General features: G+C 37.8%; 3 protein-coding genes across 4 annotated transcripts; 2 read left to right on the top strand and 1 right to left on the bottom strand.

Moving 5' to 3' along the window:
- Positions 1-710: 710 nt before the first annotated feature.
- On the top strand, positions 711-8,043 carry LOC122303602 (zinc transporter 8-like). The gene is made up of 3 exons (XM_043115443.1): positions 711-1,406; positions 7,032-7,181; positions 7,703-8,043. Exons 1-3 carry the CDS (start codon positions 774-776, stop codon positions 8,006-8,008), a joined length of 1,089 nt encoding a protein of 362 aa, XP_042971377.1. The 5' UTR covers positions 711-773; the 3' UTR covers positions 8,009-8,043.
- A 1,153-nt stretch (positions 8,044-9,196) lies between these two features.
- Positions 9,197-13,758, bottom strand: LOC122303278 (pentatricopeptide repeat-containing protein At3g22150, chloroplastic-like). Of its 2 annotated transcripts, XM_043114978.1 has the most exons (3): positions 11,141-13,758; positions 10,876-10,995; positions 9,197-9,644 (listed from the first exon to the last, which is right to left on the bottom strand). In XM_043114978.1, exon 1 carries the CDS (start codon positions 13,685-13,687, stop codon positions 11,186-11,188), a length of 2,502 nt encoding a protein of 833 aa, XP_042970912.1. In that variant the 5' UTR covers positions 13,688-13,758; the 3' UTR covers positions 9,197-9,644; positions 10,876-10,995; positions 11,141-11,185. The 2 variants fall into 2 exon arrangements, with proteins under 2 accessions (XP_042970912.1, XP_042970911.1); XM_043114977.1 differs by having other exon boundaries at positions 10,876-13,758.
- A 4,404-nt stretch (positions 13,759-18,162) lies between these two features.
- Positions 18,163-19,867, top strand: LOC122303277 (anthocyanidin 3-O-glucosyltransferase 2-like). Its single transcript, XM_043114976.1, has one exon. The coding sequence runs from the start codon at positions 18,255-18,257 to the stop codon at positions 19,686-19,688; it is 1,434 nt and encodes a 477-aa protein (XP_042970910.1). The 5' UTR covers positions 18,163-18,254; the 3' UTR covers positions 19,689-19,867.
- The last annotated feature ends 7,619 nt before the right edge of the window (positions 19,868-27,486 follow it).

Here is a 27,486-nt window from a genome sequence, read left to right as displayed (position 1 = left end):
AGATTGGCGAGATAATTAAATGCGGACGTCGACCTAATAATGTGAATAGCTTTTGGTCCACAGACTTGTGACGTTCTACCCAAAACTTTTTGACCTTTTCAAAGAAAAACTTCATTCAACATTCAACGAGGATTTTGTCGTTAGAAACATTTTTGCTAATCAAAGAGTACTTGGAAATAAATCATGGGATGACCTCATTATTCTGCAGCAATAGCAATGAACATATTTCTTAATTTAAGTTACTATTCTTACTAAACTTCGTTAGAGGCTCGGGACGACCCTTATAAGTGTCCTGCCATAACGAAGTTTGCACTTTAATTAGAGAACTCATTGCATGTACTCGAAAATAAGTAAAAATATCAGAAAGTACTTTTATATAAATAAAACTCATATTACTGATATGCTTATTGCTTAATATGTGATTTGATCAATGATCATCGAAGTTTGATTGACGTTTACAGGATAGAAGGAAAAAAAAAACAAAAAAACAAGGAAGCCGAAGCGGCATTCCTTGTCCAACACGCTTGCAGTTTGACAGGCACTCAACAAGCAGTGAAATGGTCCTAATTTGACAAAATAATGGCCCCAGAATGTCTTCATTCACTCATCATCATCATAGTCTCCGAAAACATCGAACTCTTTTTAGATGTTCTCACTTCTCACACCCCTATTTCATTATAAGAAAGTTGGAAACTCTCTCGATACCCCTCACACCCTTAATTTACGTGTTATATTATTATATCTCTTACTCCGTCTTTTTAGATTTTCACAAAATGTTGGCAAAATTTCAGCAACTATTTACCTCACGGAAGCTCCTCGTCACACTCTTATGCGTGCTCTTCTTACTCCCTTCTCTAGTTTTCGGAGAGTGCACCTGCGATACTGAGAATGAAGAGCGTGACAAGGACCAAGCTCTCAGATATAAACTTGTTGCTATTGCTTCCATACTCGTTGCTGGTGCAATTGGCGTCTCCATTCCCATTCTCGGTAAGTTTATACTGGCTTTGCGTCCCGAAACGGACATATTCTTCGTAATCAAGGCCTTTGCAACCGGTGTGATATTAGCCACCGGGTTCATCCACGTACTTCCCGATGCTTTTGAGACATTGACGTCGCCGTGTCTTAGTGAGAATCCGTGGGGAAATTTTCCGTTCACGGGGTTCGTGGCCATGGTGTCCGCGATTGGAAGCTTGATGGTTGATGCCTTTGCAACCTCGTATTACTCCCATCGCAGTAAAGTCCAACATGGGACTGGAGACGAGGAGAAGGTTGGCGGACATGATGAGGGACATGAGGGTCACATGGACGTTCATACTCATGCAACTAATGGTCATACTCATGGTTCGGTTGCTTTGTTTCAGAATTCGGAGTCGTCGGAGCTTCTTCGGCACCGAGTCATATCGCAGGTAATCTTGAATTTTGGGCATTTTTAGGTTTTAGTTCGTATTGTTGCAGATGGAGACAAAATAGTAAACGGTGAGCCATGCACCGTTTGCTTCTTTGGCTCATTAGGCACCGTTCGGTGCCTTTGTATTGTTAGGCACCTCCCCAAGAATCATGTAGCAAATTGCTGCAACGTAGTGATCTGCTCTCCTATAAATAGGAGAGCTTAAGGGTGCAGACAGTGTGTGCAGCAGAGAGTGCAGACAGAGTATAGAAGAGAGAAAGAAGAGAGCAAGAGAGTGGGTGAGCAGAGAAAATTTTTTTGTAAAAATTATTTTCATAGTGAAATTACAGCATCTGTGGACGTAGGCAATTGCCGAACCACGTTAAATTTCGTCCCTCCTTTATTTAGAATCGTCTCTGTGTCAGAACAGCTCCCAACAACTGGTATCAGAGCACTGGTTCGAGCTGTCCGAAAATTCAAGTTGTTCAAAATCAATTTTTGACAACTCCACGGTGTTCCTCGCATCGAGACGAATCCGTTGCCGCAAACGGAATCGAAAACGGAGGTCGGACGAGGCTACACGCGCCCCTAGAAGATCGGCGCATGCATCTGCTGCAACCCACGCGCCCCATGCGCTCCGGAGGTTGAAGACGCGTGCACCACATGCGCCCACGCGCCCCCACGCGCGCCAGAGGTTGAAGACGCGTGAAGGACACCCTCCCACGCGCCCCCACGCGCCCTAGAGAGGTTCGGCGCGTGTGTCACACGCGCCTCACTCTCCCCCACGCGCCACAGTACTGTGCAGCGCGTGTATCTCACGCGCCAGACAGATCAGAACCGTCCATTTTTCAGATCTGTTTTTGACTAGATCTAAGCCATTCGAAGTCCGATTTCGACGATCAAATAGTGCTTTCCAACTATTTGGATCATTCCGGACTCATCCGTACGGTCGAAAGTTTGAGATTCGGCATCAGTACATTGGATCTGAACCATCCACGTGTTGCAGATCATTTTGGGCTAGATCACGCCAGTTGGAGTTCCATCACGACGATCAAATAGTGCTGACAAACTATTTGGATCATTCCGGACTCATTTCCAGCTAATTCGAGTGTTTCGAACGCAACGGTGATCTTTGTTTGTTTGAATTTGAACTCATTTATAAAGTTATGGCTGTAGAAGAAGCTAAAGGTGTTGGTATCGAGAAATTTGACGGTACAGACTTTGCCTACTGGAGAATGCAGATAGAGGATTATCTCTATGGGAAGAAACTACATCTTCCACTCCTAGGAAGAAAGCCAGATGACATGAGCAATGAAGATTGGAGTTTCCTTGATAGACAAGTGTTGGGAGTCATTAGACTAACACTGTCAAGATCAGTTGCACACAATGTGGGAAAGGAGAAGACCACGGCGGATTTGATGAAAGCTCTATCGGACATATACGAGCAGCCATCAGCCAATAACAAAGTGCATTTGATGTACAAGCTATTCTACTTGAGAATGGCAGAAGGAACTCTAGTTATTCAGCATCTAAATGAGTTCAACACCATCATCAATCAATTAGCTTCAGTGGGGATTGAATTTGATGATGAAGTACGTGCACTGATTGCTCTAGCTCAATTGCCAAAGAGCTGGGAGGCCATGAGAACAGTTGTCAGCAATTCTTATGGCAAAACAAAGATGAAGTATCAAGATATCCGGGACCATATTCTTAGCGAGGAAGTTCGCAGAAGAGATACAGGAGAAGCATCAACTTCCAGTTCTACTTTAAACCTCGAGACGAGAGGTAGAGGAGCTAGTAGAAGTTCAAATCGGGGCAGATCGAAGTCCCGAAGAGGCAGAAGTAAATCTAGATCCGGAAAACAAGTACAGTGCTGGAATTGTGGCAAGATTGGCCACTTCAAAAATAATTGCAAGGAAGCAAAGAAGAAGAATGAGCATGACTCTATTAATGCCACAACAGAAGATCTCCAAGATGCCTTACTTCTTTCAGTTGACAACCAAATTGAATCTTGGGTGTTAGATTCAGGAGCCTCGTTCCACACTACAGCAGATCGAGAAATCATGCAGAATTATGTCACTGGTGATTTCGGGAAGGTGTACTTAGCAGATGGTGAAGCGTTGGAAATCGAAGGCATGGGAGATGTACCAATCAATCTGCTCAATGGAAGTGCATGGTTGCTACAGAAGGTGCGACATGTTCCCAAGCTCATGAGGAACCTGATTTCTGTAGGACAACTTGATGCTGATGGGCATTCGGTACTATTTACCGGTGGCACATGGAAGATAACAAAAGGAGCTATGGTAGTAGCTCGAGGCACAAAAACAGGTACTCTATACATGACTTCAAGTATTAGAGATACTATTGCAATTGCTAATGCAAATGTCAACCTATGGCATCAAAGGCTTGGTCATATGAGTGAGAAATGAATGAAAGTACTATTATCCAAGGGGAAGTTACCAAAGTTGGAATCAACTGATTTTGACATGTGTGAAGGTTGCATTTTTGGGAAGTAGAAAAAGGTTAGTTTCCTGAAAAATTGTAGAACTCCAAAATCTACAAAGTTGGAGTTGGTACACACAGATTTGTGGGGGCCATCCCCAGTCGCTTCTCTTGGAGGATCACGGTACTATGTTTCCTTTATTGATGACTCAAGCAGGAAAGTATGGGTTTATTTTTTGAAAAATAAATCTGACACATTTGATACTTTCAAGAAGTGGAGAGCCATGGTTGAAAATGAAATAGGCTTGAAGTTAAAATGTCTGAGGTCAGACAATGGAGGAGAGTACATCGACGGAGGGTTCAAAGAATTTTGTGCTGCAAATGGGATTAGATTTCAGAAGACTATTCCCGGGACACCGCAACAGAATGGCGTAGCTGAACGCATGAACAGAACTCTCAACGAACGTGCCAGAAGCATGAGGCTGAATTCAGGATTGCCTGAATGTTTTTGGGCTGATGCAATTAACACTGCAGCCTATTTGATTAATCGGGGACCTTCAGTTCCCTTAAAGTTCGATCTACCAGAGGAAGTCTAGAGCGAAAAGAAGGTAAATCTTTCCCATTTGAAAGTTTTTGGCTGTTTATCATATGTTCACATAGATTCTACTGATCGTAACAAGTTAGAAGCCAAATCTAGAAAATGTTTTTTCATCGGTTATGGTGATGAAGAATTTGGCTATCGATTTTGGGATGATAAAAATCGCAAAATCATCAGAAGTAGAAATGTGATATTTAATGAGCAGATTCTGTACAAAGCTAAGTCACAAGCTGAATCTAAGGAACAGCCAAAGAAAACTGAGGTTGTTGACTTTGATGTTACTCGAGTCAACACTGATCAGAACGAGGATCAAGAAAATGATGATACACAGATCGAACAACGTACACCACTCACTATTACTCGAAGATCTTCAAGTACAATTAGGCCACCATAGCGGTTCTCACCATCTCTATACTACATCTTGCTAACAGATAGTGGTGAACCGGAAAGTTATGATGAAGCTCTACGAATTGAAGATTCGATCAAGTGGGAGAAAGCCATGCAAGATGAGATGGAGTCACTGATGTCAAATCAGACATGAGAGCTAACTAAACTTCCAAAAGGCAAGAAGGCTTTGCACAATAAATGGGTGTACAAAATTAAGGAAGAGCACAATGGTAGCAAGCGCTACAAAGCCAGAATGGTCGTGAAGGGGTTTCAACAAAAGGAAGGTGTCGACTACACAGACATTTTCTCTCCAGTTGTAAAATTGACAACGATCAGGCTAGTGTTGGCAATTGTAGCTGCAGAGAATCTACATCTTGAGCAGTTAGATGTGAAGACTGCATTCCTTCATGGTGATTTGGAGGAAGACATCTATATGTACCAGCCACAAGGATTCTCAATGAAGGGAAAAGAGAATCTAGTTTGCAAACTGAAGAAGAGCTTGTATGGCCTAAAACAAGCTCCACGACAATGGTACCGGAAGTTTGACAACTTCATGTGCAGTAATGGATTTACAGGACTGTAGGCCAACCATTGTTGCTATATGAAGAACTTTGACAACTCTTATATTATCCTACTGTTATATGTGGATGATATGCTCGTTGTAGGGTCAAGTATCGAGGAAATCAATGAACTGAAGAAGCAATTGTCAAAGCGGTTTGAGATGAAGGATTTGGGTGCTGCAAAACAAATCCTTGGTATGAAAATTATTAGAGACAGGTCTAATGATACTCTCAAGCTCTCCCAGGAGGAGTATGTAAAGAAGGTGCTCAGAAGATTTAACATGGACAAGGCGAAACCAGTGAGCACACCCTTAGCTAGTCACTTTCGACTAAGGATCAGTCGCCAAAGACGGAGGAAGAGCAAGAATGCATGGATAGAATACCCTATGCATCTGCTATTGGTAGTCTTATGTACGCCATGGTCTGTACAAGGCCAGATATTGCACAAGCAGTGGGAGCTGTGAGCAGATACACGAGTAATCCAGGAAAGCAGCATTGGGAAGCAGTCAAGTGGATTTTAAGATATCTACAAGGCTCTTCAGATACATCACTATGCTTTACAAAAGCAGGTTTAAAACTACAGGGATATGTAGATGCTGATTTAGCAGGTGACGTTGACAACAGAAAAAGTACTACTGGATTTGTGTATACGCTGGGTGATACAGCTGTATCGTGGGCTTCTAAGTTACAGAAGATTATTGCTGTCTCAACTACAGAAGCGGAATACGTTGCTATAACTGAAGCAGGGAAGGAAATGGTTTGGTTGCAGTCATTCTTGGAGGAATTGGGAAAGAAGAATGAAAAAGGCATTATGCACAGTGATAGTCAGAGTGCTATTTTTCTTGCAAAGAATCCAGCCTTTCATTCCAGAACAAAACACATACAGTTGCGATACCATTTTATCCGATCTCTTCTCGATAGTGGACAACTGATACTTGAGAAGATTCGAGGAACAGAGAACCCAGCAAACATGTTCACAAAAGTAGTTACTGCTGACAAACTGAAGCTGTGTATAGCTTCAGTTGGACTTCGTACTTAAAGGCATGACTTGAAGTTGCTGTGATAGTTGCTATGAAGATATGTAGACTCATTTGTCTCCAAGTGGGAGATTGTTGCAGATGGAGACAAAATAGTAAACGGTGAGCCATGCACCGTTTGCTTCTTTGGTTCATTAGTGTATTGTTAGGCACCTCCCCAAGAATCATGCAGCAAATTGCTGCAATATAGTGATCTGCTCTCCTATAAATAGGAGAGCTTAAGGGTGCAGACAGTGTGTGCAGCAGAGAGTGCAGACAGAGTGTAGAAGAGAGAAAGAAGAGAGCAAGAGAGTGGGTGAGCAGAGAAAATTTTTCTGTAAAAATTATTTTCATAGTGAAATTACAGCATTTGTAGACGTAGGCAATTATCGAACCACGTTAAATTTCGTCCCTCCTTTATTTAGAATCGTCTCTGTGTCAAAACAGCTCCCAACACGTATAAGCACGTTGAAGATTCCAACAAAACAAGTTACCTTTTCTTTCTTGGTTAATTTCCATTCTATTTACAATCAAGTAATGGTAAATTATTGATTTTCGTTATGGATTTTATTTTCTTAATTATTTTTTGGCATGAAGAATTTGGAGTAATTTGCTTATTGTTTTGACTAAAACTAATATAGGTATCGGAGTTGGGAATTGTGGTTCATTCAGTCATAATAGGTATTTCCTTAGGTGCTTCTGAAACTCCCAAGACGATAAAGCCACTTGTAGCTGCTTTAACCTTCCATCAATTTTTTGAGGGCATGGGACTTGGTGGATGCATCTCTCAGGTAACATCTCCATTTGCAGTTATATAAAATTCAATGTATTTCTGGTGGATATGCCTTCATTTTGTGTTGACTGACTCTTCATCCAATAAGTTTGGTTTGTCAGAGTTGATCTTGACTAATATTTTGGAAGGAAGTATATATTTTCCAAGCATGTCTGACTTTAAGCTTGTCGCGATTCTTTCTAACTTTGATAGGACAAGTAAACATGCTTAAGACTCGTCGGTTGCTTGTGTCCTGTTTTATCCATAACTATGAAGAAAATTTCGTAAGTCAATGTTTCGGATTCTGTTTCGAATCTATTGTTGTACAATAAAAGGAGAATACGTTACAATAAAATAGTGAAACCAAAAGGATCGAGAGACAGTTCAACTCCATTAGTTGTTCTCTTGTTTATCTTCTGTATATAATTTGGCTTTATATAGTTGCTTCATTATCTGCGTATTGAATTGTTTTACGACTGCCGTTAGATGGAATCCTGAAACAAAACTTTTAACATCCCTTTTTTCACTCTGCATTTTTAGGCAAAATTCAAGAGCCGAGCTATTGCAATTATGGTGGTATTCTACTCTCTTACTACACCAGTTGGGATTGCAATCGGAACAGGAATATCTAATGTCTATGATGACAACAGTCCGACTGCCCTGATTGTTGAAGGTATTTTTAATGCAGCATCGGCTGGGATCTTAATCTACATGGCTCTTGTGGATCTTCTTGCAGCTGATTTTATGAGTCCAAGGATGCAAAGCAAATTGAGCCTTCAAATAATTGTAAATATATCTCTTCTTCTTGGGGCTGGTTGTATGTCTCTCCTGGCCAAATGGGCTTGAATATTTTGTGATGAAGTGCTCTCTCATTCAGCCTCTTTTTCCTGCTTTGCATCCCCCCATAGCCACATGGCATATAGTTCAATTGGAAAGTTTTATCAATAAGATTATACTGATTGCTTTGCTCCATCAATTTCTCCTCAACGTAAGTTAAAAATTTAACAGAATGCATTGTTCATGCGTCGAGTGCCTGTGAAAATGAAGCTAAAAATAATGAGAAATTGCTAATATGTTGGGTTAAAAATTACCCCAAATGTACCATAGGAAGAACTATTTCCATTACAGGCGGCTAGTAATGGAAAACAAAAATTTTTTAAATCCGACATTAACTTGGTAGCCTGTCGTTCTAGGATTTCAGTCCTGATGGCCATGAAGGGCCACATGGACATTAGATTAATTAGCACCCCAAAACAATAGGTAATCAATACTGAAAGGAAACAACCATATGGATACAAATATCACCAAAAAGTTGGTAGACTACAGTACAGAGACAACGGGGATGAAAAGCAGACAACCATCCCTCGTGCGCAGTTACTTGTTTATATAATAGAGTTCAATAAATTTGGTTGTATCTTTCATACATACATCACAAACGATTAAGAAAATTCTTCCTGAGAACCATACAGATCACAAAGAACTAGTCGGGAAGTACTTGGGCAAGTTGTAAAATTTGACAACGTATTCAGAATGCTGAGTGAATTTCCTGCAGTTGAAACTTGAAAGGGTCTCTTGCATTGGAATATATTGGAAGAGGCCGAGGGATAGAGATCTTTAGATCCATCAAATGGAGTGATTGGTTGCTTATAGTTTCCCCCAACAGCCCCGAATTGACTATGACAAGACGTCAGTCCTTTGGCAAAGACAAGTAACGACCAACACGAAAGTGCTCATCTCTCAAGCAACAAGCTTGACCCGGCGTCTGAGATGTATAGATGTAAAAAAATATTTTTCTTCTTAGCGTCTCTCTACAGCGTTTACCTGACTTTATAGGTCTGGTTTGTTGAAAATTATCGCTATCTCATTTAATTATTATAATTCTTTTTAAACTTTCGAAAAAAATATAATAAATAATTTACTTTTTTTAATTTTAAAATAAAAATTATATTCTAACAATATTTTATTCAACTTTCAACTTTTATCTCATCTCGACTCACTATCCAAATCTTCCCTACAACATTCATGCCTCATGACTGAAACCCACAATCAAAACCAATAATTCATTCCAACAAAATGAGTTGTCACAGATACTCTAATTTATATGTACCAATTCAACATCCTGGCATTGCAAATTGTAAAGCAATTGTCTGGACCCAATTTGAACTCAACATACCGCATTTTTTCAAAGAACAAATCTTTACTATTATCCTTCGGAACACCTCTTGTTTTAACAATCCAAGGAAAGTCCAAATTATACATGGACTTGTACTTCAAAATGATTAGTCAATGCTACAATTGGTGTCCCTTAGAATCATTGTAAAGAACTATAACTTCTTTCTCTCAAGTAATGTGGGATCTCATTTACCACCTTCCATACTCAATCGGAGGTGTTACACTTGTAGTCTGAGACTCGCAAAGAAAAAAGCCTAGGATTGTCCCAAAATGACATCAAAAGGACATCTCAAGGTCACAGCAGCATTACCTGAATGAGAGCACAAGAGAACAAATTTTAGAAATTTCCTGTTTTGTGTGCAGAACAAAGTAAAAGGATCAGATTGAGGAAATTACAAAACCATCAAGCCAAATTCATTACAACATACAAGAAGATGACGTTGACTACTTCATCATCAAGGATGAAATCCCCCACCATACAAAGTAAGATAAAATAAAGACAACAAAGGAAGGGAAACCAGATTTGAGTAGATATGCATATCACACATTACTTTTGTTAAAGGTGGCAATGGTGCTAAATCCCACATTGGCTACTTACTAGGTGAATCTGAACCATATAAATGATCTAGGACAATTTCAAATTGATTAGTCATTTAGGAGTTATAGCTTATATGTGGCTACTGCTTTTCCTGGATCGCTGCATAATGGCATCAGATCCACTAGTAAGGCCTGGAGCACTGTGTTACATGGTCTTGACTAGGATGTCAGAAATTTAAAAGGGGGAGTTTATACACCACATTCCCTCATTGGTAATAGAGATAGCCCACATTATCTACCTGATAGGAGAAATTAGGCCTAATTAGTGATTCTACAGAAGTTTTACATAGACTAGTCTTTTGGAGTTATATTTAAAATAAACTAAGTACATAGCATATCAGAGAAGAGATGTCTTGAAATGCAAAGGATATCGAGAAAAACTGCATTGATATGGCCATGCACCTTTACCTAGAAGCCTTCCTGCTACTTTGCGAAGGACAATGCCAAGCTGCAACAGCAGATGCAGACAGGGTTTTGAGAATAACTTGAACCTCCTAGGGGTCGGCTCAAGTGGTAAAGGCCTTGGACTTGGGAGTATGCAACCCCAAGGCCTATGATTCAAATCCCCTTGGGTGCAAACAATCTCTAGGAGCTATTGGACTGGGGGATTTTTTCTTGAATTACCTGAGATGCACTTGCGGTAAACTTCATGGCGAGAACTTGTGCCCCCCCGGATTTATTTGGGATGCTATTCCCGGACACCCAGTGCCAATAAAAGACAAATCTTCTGTTGTCTCTGATTTTCAGACTAGTAAGTGTCTTTTCTTTTCATTAAAAGATCAATCTTAAATTTTCCTGCTATGAGACTATATTTTTGTTATTTTTTTGGAAATTTATTTTCGATAAATTAGGCATTTTTATTATGTTGGGTCCCTTTACCGGGAACAGTTACGAAAGTACATAACACTCCTAACCTATGGGAATGGGGTGTTACAGTGACTTACCTTGGTAAATTCCTTTTAGTTGAAATTGAAGTAGTTTATCCAGCCAACAGAATTTAGTCCTCACTGCTATCAACAAGCACAACCTCTATCAACAAGGCATGAGCAGTACCCTAGGACAATCTGCTTCAGATCATATGCAAACATGGCTCAGCAAACCAGCAGAGTTCCAACTCCATCACAGTTGGACAGGCTAAATGTACCAGGAAGTTCAAATCATCATCAGCACAAACCAAATGACGCAACAGCCACTAACCAATTCAATTACCTAGCTAGCTGCCTCCAGTTAAGTAAACCACATAGCAGTCTCCATTTATATCCCAGTGATGGCAATGAATTCCGAGATCTCATCTGTATTGGAAGCAAGATAAGGCCTATACCCAGCATCTTTCATCTCCATAGCCAAAATCTTTAAAATACCATATACTGCATCACATTGAGGGTGCTTTCTATCCCTAGACACAAAGCTGTTCACAAAACCAGCAGTCTGAATCCAACTACATCCTGTCTCCTTCGTCAAACCTCTTTCCCTCATTTGTTTCCTCAATTTATCGACATCTCCCCAGTTTCCTTCCTCTGCATACATATTTGAAAGCAAAACATGGTAGCCTGTCATGCCATTTTCCCTCTCCATTTCAAGCAGCTTGTCAGCAACAAGTCTTCCCAGTTCAAAGTGATTATAAATTCTGCAAGCCCCAAGAAGTGATCCCCAAATTTCCATCACATTGCCCTCTTCACCCAATCCCTTGACAAACTCATAGGCTTCAACAACCCTTCCAACTCTCCCTAACATGTCTGCAACACAACAATAGTGCTCAGTTGAGGGCTGAATATTATATTCTTTTTCCATAGACTCGTATATTTTAAGTCCTTCGGCAACCAAACCAGCATAACTGCAAGCAGACATGACTGCTACAATGGTAATAGCATCAGGTTCAATTCCAGATCCCTGCATTGAATGAAACAAAGAGAGAGCTCTGTTGGCCATCCCATTCTGACCGTAGCCCAATATCATTGTGGTGCATGTCACAGAGTTCTTCTCAGGTATCCTAACAAACACATTTTCAGCATAGCCGACTGAACCAGATTTGGAGTACATATCAAGTAAAGCAGTTCCCACAAAGACATTTTGGTCTAGATGGTGACGAATGCAGAATCCATGAAGCTGCTTCCCCAAATCTATCCTTCCCATAGGATTACAAGCTGGGAGAACTGATGCCATTGTTACAGCATTGGGTATTATATCCTGCTCAAGCATCTGCCTAAAGACAACAAAAGCTTCTTCAATCAGACCATTTTGTGTGTACCCAGCAATCATAGCATTCCATGTAACCTGGTCTTTATCATGTGTAAAGTTTTTCTCAAACAGTAGTTGTGCAGTCCTAACTGAACCAGATTTTGCATACATATCTACCAGATAACTCTCCATTCCCTCAAATTGTATTCCATGCCTAGTAAGATAAGCATGGACCTGCTTACCAATATCCTTGTTTCTAAGATTTGATGCTGCCGAAAGAAGAGCTGTTACTGTTATGGAATCAATCGCAAGCCCTTGCTTCTGCATCTCATAGACAAGCATCAAACCTTCCTCATCAAATCCATTCTGCACAAAAGCAGAAACCATAGTGTTCCATGAAACAACATCCCTTTCTACCATATTATGAAAAATTTTGAACGAAGTCTCAACAGAGTTGCACCTTGAATACATGACAATAATTGCATTCAGTATGATGACAGGTAACACTGATAGATTTTTAAGTATAAAAGCATGTAACTGTTGAGCCAATCTCAAGAGCTGCAGCTGTGAAACTGCAGTCAAAGCTGAAAGAAAAGTTACATCGTCGAGAACAGCGTGTTCTGATTCAATGGCCTGAATAAAGAGATTGAGTCCTTCGATAGGACGGTTATTCTGAACATACCCACCAATCATAGTGTTCCAAACTTCTGTATTCCTCTCCATACAACAATCAAATATCACTTTGGCCATATCAAGGAAGCCAAGCTCAGAATACATGAATATAACTGAACTCACAACGAACAAGTCACTGACATATTCACTTCCCAACTTAAGGAGCATTCCATAAAGAGTATTTGCATTCTCAAAGTCTCCTAACTTTGAAAGAGCAGGAAACACATTTACAAAACTCACTGCACTCGGTTGTATTCCCATTTTTGTCATCGTCCTAAACAGCTTAACTGCTTCTATATATCGCTGTGTCTTTACATACCACGACATCATAGTATTCCATGCAATCACATTTCTTTTACGCATTGTATCAAACACTTTACGTACTAAATCATACCCAGACCCAATGCAATAAGAGATTTCTTCGTCGGCTGTGCTCAAACACGTGGAGTACATGTTCAGAAGTGAATTAAACACTATCCTACTGGGATTCGATTGGCACCTAATAAAATGGCAATGAACGGCTTTACCAAACTTTAAACTGCGTGTTTCGGCACAGGCTTTGAGAGTGGAAGAGTAAGTGTAAGAATCGCATTTGGTGGCTAGAGATGAATTCTTCATCTGAGTGTAGAGAAAAAGAGCTTCATACGGCATGTTGTTACAGATAAAGCCAATAATGATCGTGTTCCAGAGAACGGTGGTTGGCTTGGGAATTGTGTCTAGCAGTTGACGAGCAAGATGGGGTTGTCCTTCTTTGCAGAGTTTGCTGAGGCGGGAGCGAATGGTGGGAGTTTTTATAGGCTGTACAATTGGTTGTGAGGTTGTTGGGGAAAGGTGAGTGCTGGTCTTGGGGGTGTAAGTGGGAATGGAAAGGGTGGAGGAGAGCGGGAGAGGAAAACCAGATGTCATTGTGAGTTATTCTGCTGGCCTTTCCTCCCGGTTTCCCTGGTTGTTATCGGTGCCATTGTCTGGTTGCAACGGTTTAAATATATCTGTCACCACTATTTTTCTATATTAAATTTATGGTTGAGTAGTGACATCAGATCAATAGGAGATGAGATAAAAATTTTATATTTAAATAAAAATAAAATTGTTTGAGTTAAGGTGTTTTATTAGATTTTAAGAAATGAAGAAAAAAATAATAAAAATATTATAAATTTAAAATAGAATATTGCTACGTTCATAAAGAAATTATACCAAAATAATTCTATAAACTGACGTGATTTTATTTGATTCATTAAATATATTTTACCATAAAAATAATTTTACAATCTGAAGAATTACATCAAGTTATGACAGTTTGTGAATTACTTTTGTGTAATCTTTTTATGACCAAAGTGTTTTCTTTTAAAATATTGTTTGAATATAACTTTTAATATTATTTTTATTTTTTAAATTTGAAAAATTGTATTATTTTTTATATTTTATTTAAAATTTTAGAAAATTTATTTAGATAAAAAATTAAATATTTAAAATTAAAAATTATTTTATGTTTAAGTGATATTTATAAATAAAATTATGAAAAAATTTTGATGCAAGCCTGAACATAGCTTAAAGGACTTAGACAGCTTCAGGAATTTGAACTCCGACGTCACTCATGACAAATATTATAAATTTTCCTTCAAATCTACATGCTTCTAAATTGTATTTTTTTTGTCAATATATTAATTTTTATAATAATAATAAAAAGAAGAAGAAGAAGAATGTTTGAGTTTTAATAGTTACTAATATTATAAATTTAATACGGGACGAGTAGGAGGACATGTTTCGAGCAATATCATTATGGGCCTATGCCCTCAATCGATTGGTTTTCAATTATGTCAAATTTGTAGCGAAGTCATTAAGAAAATAAGAAAAAGTGAAAACCTATGTATAAATTGTTGTGATGAGGGTCCCTTCTTTCTCTAAGTGAAGGTAAGGGTTTTCTCTCTAAGTTTTCTCATAAACTTAGTTTTCTCTCCTCTTGGACTTGGTCTGTGGAGGTCTGGGATAAATGGTGAGTTTCTTCTTTATGTGAAGGTTTGAAATTGACAGAAGATGAACAACAAGAGGTGGTGGTCAGTAATGAGAAGGTATTGTCTTCTGTCAATAAGAATAAGCGTTGTATTATATTCTGTGTGATGTCATGTGGGGTGGAACAAGTTTTTACTTGAGTGCAAGTATGTAGCAAACAAGAAGAGAGTTCTGAAGGGGCGTCCATGGTCTTTTGATAAAAGTCTAGTTTGCATGCAGGATTGTAAAAGGCTTTAATTTTATTAAGGAGATTAACTTCCAAAAGAAACCTTTCTGGATTCAGTGTTATGATCTGCGTTTTGTAAGTATGAATCATATCACTGGCTCTAATATTGGTTCATTCTTGGAGGAGGTCCTTCATGTAGATACAGATAGTAGTGAAATTTGTTGGGGGCAGGTCTTACGAGTAAAAGTCATGGTAGACATTACCAAACCTCTGGCGAGAGGGAGATTTCTTACAATAGGTGACACAAAGCATTGGATTTCATTCAAATACAAAAGGCTTCCAAATTTTTGATATCATTGTGGTAGGATTAAACACTCTGATGGGCGTTGTGATATTTTGGAACATGGAAAAGTTACAGATGCTGGTTTTGATCAGCAGTAGGATGCTTGGTTGAGGGCAAGTACTAAGAACTCAGTAACCATTCCAGCACATGCAAGTAGACTGTCATCCCCTAGTGGGTCATCGAAGAAGGTCCAACGTGCAGAATCTGGTAGGTCTCAATGCCAGTAAGCTAATTATGGCAAGGCTCCCATTGAGGTAGAAATCATGGAAGGTGATAAGGGTCTTAATTCTAAAGAAGAAGGGGAGAAGATTTTGGATAACAGCCTTAGAAAAAATGAAGGGGTTACTAGGAAATGGAAAGTTGACTCCCGTATAATTGATTCACCAGGAGCAATTCATGTAGAAGATTTAAATGGGGTAATTGATTCTCCCATTCTCCAAGATAATGGAAGTTGATCTTGTCAATACAGCTATTCTATCCAAAAATAAAGAGCAGGTCCAACGTGGACAAGTAAGTGGTAGCAGGTTAGCAAAGACTGGAAGCAAAGGGGTGAGTCAGATAAAAACTTGGAAAAAAAGGGCCTAAATAGGCCCATCTAGTTTCAGGTTCCAACCTTTAGAGGTAGATATTGGCCTACAGTCAACAAGGTCCAAAAAAGGAAGTTAGCACTAGTTGAAGATGGTGTTGTTGTGAAGAAAGCCAAACAGACAGAAGTGTTGTTATTGGGGAAGGACATTGATATGCAGCTTCTGCCAACTGACATGAAACTCATAGCTTGGAACTGTAAAGGGCTTGGGAATCCTCGTATAATTCGAGAGCTTCACCTTCTAATGAAAGAAAAGGTCCCACAGGTTGTGTTTATTTCTGAGACTAAGTGCAACTGAGAGAGAGTAGAGAAGATCGGAAACAGATTGGGGTTAGCTCTCAGTTTTGTAGTGGAAAGTAAGGGGAAGAGTGGGGGTCTTGCAATGATGTAGTGTGAGAAAACTATTGCCTCTTTGTTTTCTTATTCGAGGCATCATATTTATTTAGAGGTCTCTACTGAGGAGGGAGGTAGCAAGTATCATGTAACTGGTTTCTATGGGGACCCTGTAGTGGAGAAAAGGAGTGCTTGTTGGGATTTGCTTGGGTTGTTGAGACCAGATAGCAATTATCCTTGGTTGTGCATAGGTGATTTTAACGAGTTACTGTCCAATGAGGAGAAGTTTGGGGCTGCTGATAGACCTTTTTTCCAAATGGAAAGGTTTAGAGAGGCCTTGGATGAGTGTGAGCTTAGTGATTTGGGATTTATTGGCTCAAGGTTCACATGGTGTAATAAAAGAGAGGGAAGGGCTTTTATCAAGGAAAGATTAGATAGGGTATTTGGGAACTCCTTTTGGCCTAGTTTATATGAAACCTTAACTATTCATGTGTTGCCAGTGTTATGTGAAATTTGTCATGGCATGTTTCGAGCAGTATCATTATGGGCCTCTCCTCTCAATCGATTGGTTTTCAATTATGTGAAATTTGTAGCAAAGTCATTAAGAAAATAAGAAATAGTGAAAACCTAGTTATAAATTGTTGTGATGATATTCCCTCGACACATGTTGGCATGTCAAACAGAACAAAATTAAAAATTTATATACATATTTAAATGATATTTAATTAAAAAGAAAATGAGAGGAGATAAACGGTAAACAGTAATCCCTTGCACAAGAAAAGGCTTGAAGGGTAATTGAAGTCCATGTGGAAAGCAAAAGACATGCCGACTTTCAAGTGCGTTAAAGTTGCTGCCATCCATGTGGAAAGCAGACTGTTTCGAGGAGTAAGATCATGTGCGTTGAGTTTTATCATTATTATTTTTTGTCAAGACTCAAAAGTTAGTCAAAAAAGCAATTTAGGCTACTCTGTTTCGAAAAATAAAATAAGATCGAAGAGTTCATATTAAAATTAAAAATTAAATAAAATATTTTTAAAATATATTATTTTAATATTAAAATTTTAAAAAATTAAATTATTTATTTTATTTTATATAAAAATTTAAAAAAATTATAATAATTAAATAAAATAAAATAAGATAAAATATTTTATAAAAATGAACAAATGTTTAGAGTTCTCGAGAATGCTCTCCACACTTGTTGCTTTGTGAAAATATCTGGATGCATTCCCACTGTATAGGCCAGGTGAGCTTTCGAATCATTGACAATGCCAAGTCCAAACCACTAATTAGATAATTTAGATGGATAAAGCCGTGGTTCAGCATCAGATTGTTGGGATTGAAAGAGAGATTTGTGTCGTTTGGTTGTGTTGTGTTATTATCGTGCATTCTCTTCAAAAAAAAAAAAAAAACTATATATATATATTTGGTTTTAAACAAGGATTTTCACCTTTAATAATTCATATCACACCATATATATATACGTAAGTATGAACGCTTCACTGGCTTAGCATCTAAACCCACAACCAGTGTCTGATCAACTTCTTTAAAAAACAAGGTATTTTTATTATCTAAGGAAGATCATGTGGTGTAGGTGTTAAAGGTTTTTTTTTTTTTTCCTGAAACCAGATCTGTCGTGAGAGACTGACAACACGTTCAAAACACAGCTATGCTTGCTTGATAAGCTTGAACAATATCAATTTTCTTTTCTATATAATAATCTGCGAATATTTTCCCATCAATTGTGACCATGTGCATGTGGGTCCAACAACTCCAATATTACTATTAGGTCATGCGTGACGTCCATAAGCGGACGGGGACCCCCAAAAAATACGCTATCCCTATATTTAACAAGTATGAAATAAAGAAATAAAGTCTAACCACATAAATGTGCATAAAAAGGTGTAGATAAAGAAATATGTGTGTATATATATATATATATTCATTCCATTATTGCTCTATATATGTGTGTGTGGAGTATATAGAAGAAAGAAGAAAGGGCAGCACGACATAACAGCTGGTAATTTGGTACTGCAATATGAAGAAAGTAGAGCTTGTGTTCGTCCCGAGTCCCGGAATGGGTCATCTCGTTTCAGCTATTCAGTTTTCGAAGCGATTGCTTGATCGAGATGACCGTTTCTCAGTCACGGTTCTCAGCATCAAGCGAGGAGATGTAGCCACAACCGATGCGTACATAGAGTCGATTGCTGCTTCCGATACCCGTGTAAAATTTATCCATCTTCCTCATGTAGACTCACAACCCCAAGAAAAGCCTGTTGAGAAAGACAACACCCATCGCGTACAGAGCCAAAATGATCTTGTCAAAGAAGCTATCCTCAACCATGTGTTGCCAACTACCATTCCACTTGCAGGGTTGGTGGTTGATATGTTCAATTCCTCCATGATCGATGTGGCTCATGAGCTTGGTGTCCCGTCTTATGTGTTTTTCACAAGTAATGCTGCCTTTCTTGGCTTCATGCTCTACCTTCCAACTCGACATGACCAGGTGGGCATCCCGTTTAGAGAATCGGATCCGGATTCAGTCATCGCGAGTTATGTTAACCCAGTTCCTTCTAGTGTTTTGCCTTCGTTTGCGTTGGAAAACTCGATCGTCGTCAAAGGCCATGAGTACCTCCCCATGGTAAACCGTGGTAGAAAGTTCAAAGAGGTCGATGGGATTATTGTCAACACGTTTTACGAGCTGGAAACCCATGCGGTTGACTCATTTCTGGATGATAAAACGCCTCCAGTTTACACAGTGGGGCCGGTGATTGACCTCGAGAATAAGAATCATTCGGGAGTTAATCAGGTCAAACACGAGGAGATCATGAAGTGGCTTGATGATCAACCTCCATCATCGGTGGTGTTCCTGTGCTTTGGAAGCTGGGGGACCTTCAGTGCACCCCAGCTGAAAGAGATAGCACTTGGGCTCGAGCGGAGTGGCCACCGATTCCTGTGGTCAATACGTTTGAGAACCTCAAATGATAGGTTTGCCCCGCTTACGGATTCCCATAATCTGGAGGAGATATTGCCCCCAGGATTTCTGGAAAGAACGAGAGAAGTTGGGATGATATGTGGTTGGGCTCCACAAGTGGAGGTGCTGTCCCACAAATCCATCGGAGGGTTTGTGACACATTGCGGATGGAACTCGATCTTGGAGAGTGTGTGGTATGGTGTACCGATGGCCGCATGGCCAATGTACGCGGAACAGCAAATAAATGCATTCCAGATGGTGAGGGATCTGGGGCTGGCGGTGGACTTGAAGATGGATTACAGGCGTGATGGTGAGCTCGTGATGGCTGAGAAGATAGAGCAATCGGTGAAATGCTTGATGGAACCTGATATCGAGGCCAGGAAGAGGGTGAAAGAGATGAGCGAGAAGAGCAGAAAGGCTGTGACGGAGGGTGGATCTTCGCATTCTTCACTTGGACGGTTGATCGAGGCTCTGTTGCTGTCGCCTGTCGGCAAATAATATGGTGCCTGGGAAGTGAAAATATATATGTGGGAGCGTGTGATTCGATGAAAAATGCATGGATCTTTTCGTGTTTCAAGGGTTGAGTTTTGTTGCTTCTGTGCATCATAAATGGTGCTGTTAAAGCTATTATATACCCTAAGTTTAGCATGATAATGGATTAAACATTTTTCTTTCAAGTTTCAGTTGGATGCAGCTAACGGATCATGAAAGTCTACTGCTGGTGTTGGGATTTCGCAAGATGATCTCTGAATTCTTAGATTAAAAAAAGAAAAAATAAATAAAAGAATATGTTGATTGGGTATAATCTAGAAAATTCCTCAAATCTTATTAAGATTTTCTCGGTTCATCGGCCTTGTGTTTTTAGTTTTATATGTGGCAATTAAGATTATATGCGACTCAAAGCATAGTAAAACTCCGTACCTATCATACACATGCAAATTTTAGAGATATTTTCATTTAGATTTTAATTTCAATACTTTTATTGATAAAATCTTAATTTGTTAAAATCTTATTCATCAAAAAGGGGCCGAGAAAAAATAAATAAATAAAAAGAAAAAAAAAACCTCCATATCGTGGTGGAAAATTTTCCATTTTCGAGAGATCCCTTTATTGGCATCCGCTTCTGATGTGTTTTTCTTCTCCAATTTTTGAGATATGATTTGGGAAAAATTTGCATTTCGTCCTCCTATACGATTCCCTATTTTTAGAATTAATGTTTACACTTTTACAGATGGGAACACTGTACATCCACTTTTTCATTTTTAATTATTTTTCCCTGTCCCTCTCTCTCTTCTCCTCCCACGTCTTTGATGTCCCTCCCACCCTAGTTGCTATCGACTCTCTCTCGCACTCGTCCATCGACGTCAACCCCTCCAACATTGTTCACAATAGATAAAATTCTCATCTCACAGACTCACACAAAAGCCTCACCATAACCATTTCATTTCTCACAAACTCACACACAGAGTTCCTATATCTCATGCTGTCAGCTTTGAGACAAATTTTGTACTCAATTTCATTTGTGCTCTACCATTTTGGGTCTCTGTAACTCCATTGTTGAATGTTGAGGTAGACCTCGAAAACCCTAGCCCACTAGACCAAAATGGTTTTTGTGTATGCTTCTCTAGGGTTTCTATAATCACGAATTTTGTATAGGTTTTGAAAAAAAAATAATTTGTATAATCAGTGACCAACCCATTATGAAATATTGCTTGTTTGATATGTGCTTTGTGAAATTGATGTATTCTGCTGTTCAATCTAGCCTTGCTATTTTAGTGTGCTATGAATTTAATATGCTGCTTTGGTTCAATGTCAGTGAGCATTCCAACAACCTTCACTGCTTGTTTGATTTCTGTTTTGTGAGATTTATGTATTATGCTATTCAATCTAGATTTGTCATTTCAGTGTGCCTAGAACTTGGCATAGTAGATGCTTTGTTTAACTGTCAATGACCAACCCATACAATTCATTGCTTCATATCCTTTCTGTTTTGTGAAATTTATGTAATTTATAGAATCTAGCTTGCCATTTGATTCTTATGAAGAACATCACATGCAACTCTAATGTGTTTTGTTTCACTGTCAATTACCTTGCCATTGACATTGTACTGCTTGTTTGATTTTTGTTTTGTGTAATTGCTATGTAATTTATTCAATCTAGGTTGCCATTTCACTATATGTGTAATTTAAGATACTAATGTAGTAGTTAAAATCAATGAGCTTGCCATTTTTGAGGATCTGCTTGTGAAATTCATGTTTTGTGTACTTTCTTGGGTTTATTGAATCTAGCTCTCATGTATGATTCTATCAAGTATCAAGATTTTCACATGCTAAGGTGCTTGGATTCTCACATGAAAGTGTTTTCTATTTGGATAAATGTTTTGTAATATATTCAAGTGAGCTTGACATTATTTTCTATGTTTGGTAACTTTTTCTATTTTCATATTTAAAAGTCGTAACTTTTGTGAATTGTAAACTTTGGTAACTTTTTCTAAATTTAAAGTTCACACTCGAATAAGGAAACAATATGATCTAAAATTTTACTTATATTTGCTTCTTTGTTTTCTGTTTGGGCAAGCTGACACTTCATTTTGCTCTCCTATTGATGTGTTGGTTGGTTTCACTAGTTGTTAACTTTTTTGATCTTGTTGTTGATTTCTTATTTGCTTTTTCTCACTATCATTACTTTGTTCTTTGTAGCTTTAATTCTTGACTTAGTAGATGTTGTCGTTGGGGCAATATGTGTAATAAGGTTGTGATGATGGTTAAATTGTAATTAGATTGTGGTGATGGTTAACTTGAATATGATAAATGTGTAAAATCACAATTTCTGTGAATGGGGCTAGCTCGATATGGCAAGGTAACCCTGATGGTCATGTTTTTGTGAAACTTTCATAAAGGCAACCGTTTTGCAGCCATTCCATCCTGTGTTATGTGCTTACCTATGCCTGAATAAAAAATAAACATTTTGTGTCTCCTCTCAAAATTTCTTTTCCACTATTCTGTAATTCATGTGCTTTTTTGTAATTTCAATTGTTATGATGTGATTTAGGCATGCTGTTAAGTTCTACTGGTTGGATTAGTTTCATCTTTTTGCTATTCAGTTGTGTTTAAACCTGAAACCATGTTATTTTCATTCTTATCATCTGACTTATCCATGTTGTTTCAACCTAAAGTCTTAATTATTTTATAAGCTCCCCAGTTGTGAAGTTCTTTCCTTGGTTGGATTATTTACTTCTTTGAAATATCACAACTATGATATATCTATGCTGTGATATTTCATCTTGCTTAAGAATTTGGAGATGTTGTTCAAAAAAGGTGGATGTAAGATATCTGTTGAGGGGAAAATGAATCGATTGGAATATTCTTGTGAAAATGTGTGTAAAATAGTGTTGTAACAAGTGTTGAAGCGATATACCTTGAAAATGATTGAAGTGTGCTCATCATTGGTCAAACAGAACTCAAACAGATTGGGTCGCTCGACCCTCACTCGACACTTCGCTCGAGCCAATATTCCAGATCACTTAAAATTTAAGGTTTTGAGCGCCTCCTTTACTTGGGACTATAAATAGAACAGCTTCTCTTCTATTTAAGGTGTGAAAAATCAGAGCAAAAACCCTAAGGGCCTCCAAGAACTTTTTAGAGCAACATCTCCCCCACTTGGTTGATTCTCTCTTGGATAAATACATCTCCACCACACCACACTCAAAATCAATCTTTACATGAGTCCATTGAAGTGGACATATTCATTGGCCGGAAGAGTGCGGAGCTGCTGTTGATGTAGAGATCGAGAGGTTATCGTGGGAAGCTATAGAAAGGTCAGAATTCCAACACTACATGCGTGTAGAGATCAAGTGGGTCACTCGTGGTGTTGCAAGCCAAGTTTAGCTACTACAAAGATTTTGTGAGTGTCTCTAAATTGATTGCAACAAACTAAATTTTGTATAGTGGATTTGAGGTGGTGTCTTACACCCGGAGTAGTTTTAAATTTTGAAGACGTTTTTCAAATAAGTTTCCGCTTCGTGACCAATTTTCTGTGTTGATTATTTGTGTGATTTATTCCTTTGATTAATTGTTGCTTAACAATATTTTGAATAAACCAATAAAATTGAACTACATCTATTCACCCCCCCTCTAGGTATGGTTTTGTGTACAACCATTGGTTTTTCAATATCTATAGGCATGCTATTTAGTTTTGTGAAACTTGGTATTAAGTTTTGTGATTTAGGTATTCTACTATACTATAGGCATGTTGTTCAGTTTTGGGATTTATGTATTCTATTACACTATAGGCATGTTGTTCAATTTTGTAAAAGTTGGATTACTTTGGTATTATTACTGTTCAGTTATGATTGGGCTATGATATTTAGTTTTTTTTTCCTTTTATTAGTTCTTATTTCACTAGTTTTGATGTGAGATATCTATGATGAACATCATTTCATCTTCTTCAAACTTAAAAGCTTCTTATAGTTGGCTATTCTTCAGTTGTGTTTAAAAATCATAGTTTGTTATTTTCAAAATTATCTTGTGAATTTGAAAATGTTGTTTCAACCTAAAATCTTCATTATCTTTATAAGCTTCCCCAATTGTGAATTTCTTTGCTTGGTTGGACTATTTACTTCTTTGACTTGTTGTGATGTGATACCATTTATGTTTTGATATTTCATTCTACTTAACAATATAGATTAAGGTTGTTCAGCTGTTTAGACCAAAGTTTTGAAATCCGTTCCGGAGACCATTCCGGTCGAGGCACTGGAACGGAATATTTCGGTACCGGTACGTTTCGGTGTACCGTTTCGGGATTAATTATATATTATATATAAATATTTATATGTATATATAAACTAACAATTAATAAAATAAATACATATATATGTAAGTGTGTGATATGTATATGTGTATATATATAGAAGAATTAAAGATTTATAAAATGAATATATATTGAAAAAAATCATAAACTTGAGTTAAGACACAAAAATAAAGGAAAAAAATTAAAGAATAGACAGATTATTAAAAGTAACAATACTTCTAGTGCACGGAAAGAGGTATTTGAATTCTAAAAGTACAATTTTATTCATTATTTTTCAACTTATTTACAAGAGAGTTTTTTTTTTTTTTTGGGACCGGAATTACTATTCCGGCCGGAATTACTATTCCGGCCGGAATTGACCGGAACGGCCGGAATTTGACTGGAACGGCCAGAATTTGACCCGGAACGGAATAGACACCTATCCGGTTCCGGTCACTGTTCCGGCACGAAAAATTCCGGCCATTCCGGCCGGAACGGAACGGTTTTTAAAACCTTGGTTTAGACATGCTCGAAAATATATTTTTTCGTTAGATGCTTTTCTTCTTTAGTTTGATTTTGGCTGTATATCCCCCTCGATTGTGATGATAACAAAATTGAGTGAGAACATAGAAAATTTGTGACATACTCCATGGCAGGGCAACCCGGATGACCAATCACTACTGACAACCAATTGTTGCAGCCATGGAAGATGTTGTCACTTCCTATGTGTTACCCCTTTTCCTGAGCCACTTTCTGTGATTAATGGTTTGGGTATGTTTGGGGATTTGGTAAGAGAAACCTAAGTGTTGACAATGGAAATGAGCAAAAACTCCATGGCAGGGTAACTCAGATGGCCAATGAAAATTAATAAGCAATTGTTGTAGCCATTGAGGACATTGCCAGCCAATCAAGGTTTTGTGAATTATAGTAAAAAGCTTTGGAATTTAATTTATACTAAAGATAATAACTATGCTCACTACTTTTGTATAAACTGGAAGCAAAACAAAAGACAACACTACCCAATGCTTGGGTCACTTAATATCACTAGCAATATCTCATGCTCAGCAAACTATCATCAAAATGAATACCCACTATGTTATTGTGATATTAAAGCATATCAAAGAATTGCTCATACGGAGGATAATGAGGGTCGTCAATTTTTCGGATGCCAAAATTATGAGGTACTTTTCATTTGTTGGTAGTCTTATTTGCTGATATGTGTTGGTACTGTTCTGCTTACAGATTTCAGTACTGGTCAATTTTGCAGGTTGGGTAACCTTGTAGGTTTTTCTGTTGGTATGATCCAGAAATATGAGTATATGGCTAAAAGACAATTAATCGATTAGAAATTACACTTCAAAATATATAATCATGAATGGATATCCAAAACCAGTCGACATCAACTAGAAATTGTTTCTAAGAGGCGTAAGAGAAAACTGGAGAAAACTAGTGTCATTATAACAATTTCGATGTCGTAGTTATTTGTTTTGACAATTTATTTTGGAAATTTCTGAGCTATCTTATTACGACATGTAGTAAACCTTTGAGGCTAGTGTATGGCCAATTTCAGTACTTGTAATTATAATATAGTTTTATTGTTCGCACATATAATTTGTGTTTTGGGGCTGATGTATGGAAAACAGTAGTACTTATATGTAGAATTGAGAAAATATTCAATCTAGTACCCATTCTCTTTTCATTAACTATTTCAGTTATTGAGAATGAATACGCAGTTTATTAAGTGTGTAATTTATCTTAACGTGTGAAAAAATAATATTTATCTATTTGTCTCATTCAGATATATGTAATGCTTAAATCATTTCGATCACAATTAGGTCTGGGTAAAAATCATAATCTTACTTTTTATTTATCCGTTGCAAATAAAATACTGTTGGAAAATGCGAATATGTATTATTTATGAAACCATAATAATTTCAAAACTATTCTTGTACTCGAGATAAAAAGTCAGTTGTGTTTTAAATTTATGTACAAGGTGATATTGCTCAACATAAGGGAAAAGACAAAATAGTAAATAGTTAAGATTGTAAATGAAAGTGAGGGAAAAAATAATAAAGAAATAATAGAGAAAGATTATTATTATTTTTTTATAAGTACAAAAATAATCTTTAACATCATAACAGATTACATATAAGTTTTGTCAAGCCAAATAGCCTGTACAACACACATTGGAACATCTTCCCACAATATCTCAATATCTTCAACCTTCCAAGCGTAGCATGCAAGTTGATGAGTAGCCTCATTTTCCTTTCTTGGTACATGTTGAACCTTAAACTCAATAAAGAGATATGACATATTCTTCACTTATGTCAACAGATTCACAAGACTTGGAAAAAGAAACACCCATCTTGTAGAGCCCTTCCCATAAACATGCTATCACTTTCAAAAATTAATTTTGAAAATTCCAAATAGGCACAAAATTGTAAACCTCTAAACATTGCAAGTAGCTCAATGGTGTCAGGATCAAACACTTTGTTCTCTACTGTACTAGTAGCTATCACTACTTTACCATTCTCATCTCTTAGAATAGCTCCCACTCCAACCTTATAGAGATAAAAAAAACATTGCACCATCCACATTGAGTTTAAAATAACCAGTAGGTGGGGGTCTCCAATAGCATATTTTCTCTACTTTTGAAGTTGGGAATAATGTCGAATCCCTGTGAACTTTTTGCAAAGTAAGAGCACGATCTATATCTTGTGTGGGTTCCAAATAGAGATGCTCAACTACCTTATTTCTCTTGTGCCATTAAGCCCAAGCTATCAAGAAGAAAGTAGTGAAATCACTTATATCTCCCTTATTCAGTAAGAGCAAGGCTATATTCTTGATAGACATATCATCTTCCAGATACGTCATAGCAGAAATATGGTTATACCAAGCCTCTCTAATAGCATGACAATAAATTAAAGCATGTTTGAGATCTTCTAAACTATGTTGGTAAAACACACATGTAGGTTCAACCTCCACTCTCTTTTGCCTCATATTTGCTTTTGTCGGAAGCCCTTCCCTAAAAGCTCTCCATGCAAATATTTTGATTTTGTTTGGAATCTTCATCCTCCAATTCTCTTTCCATAGCTTCATCATGAGCATTTGAGCTCTCACCTTTATCTCGTCGAAATTATTCTGAAGAATCTATAAGCATTTTTAACACTAAAGTTTCCATTCTTTTCATCTTTCCATATCCATGTATCTGCATGCTTTCCAGGACAAATACCTATTTCTAGAATATCAGCAACCACCATTGGATTGAATAGAGTTCTAACTTTCTCTACATTCTACCACCTCAAATTTATGTCAATAAGGAATGCCATTCTTTCTTCACCATTGTTCTCCACAGGCATTCTCATCTCCTTGTATAGAGCTTGGTGCCTAGGAATCCATACATCTTCCCATATTTTTACTAATGATCCATTCCCAATTCGCCGTTGACAACCTTGAAATAATAAATGCTTTGCTTCCCAAATTCCTCTCCTTGCATATGATGGATTAG

This window comes from Carya illinoinensis, chromosome 3, assembly GCF_018687715.1.
Source record: "Carya illinoinensis cultivar Pawnee chromosome 3, C.illinoinensisPawnee_v1, whole genome shotgun sequence".
Taxonomy (NCBI): domain Eukaryota; kingdom Viridiplantae; phylum Streptophyta; class Magnoliopsida; order Fagales; family Juglandaceae; genus Carya; species Carya illinoinensis.
This window is presented reverse-complemented; position numbering and strand designations above follow the sequence as displayed.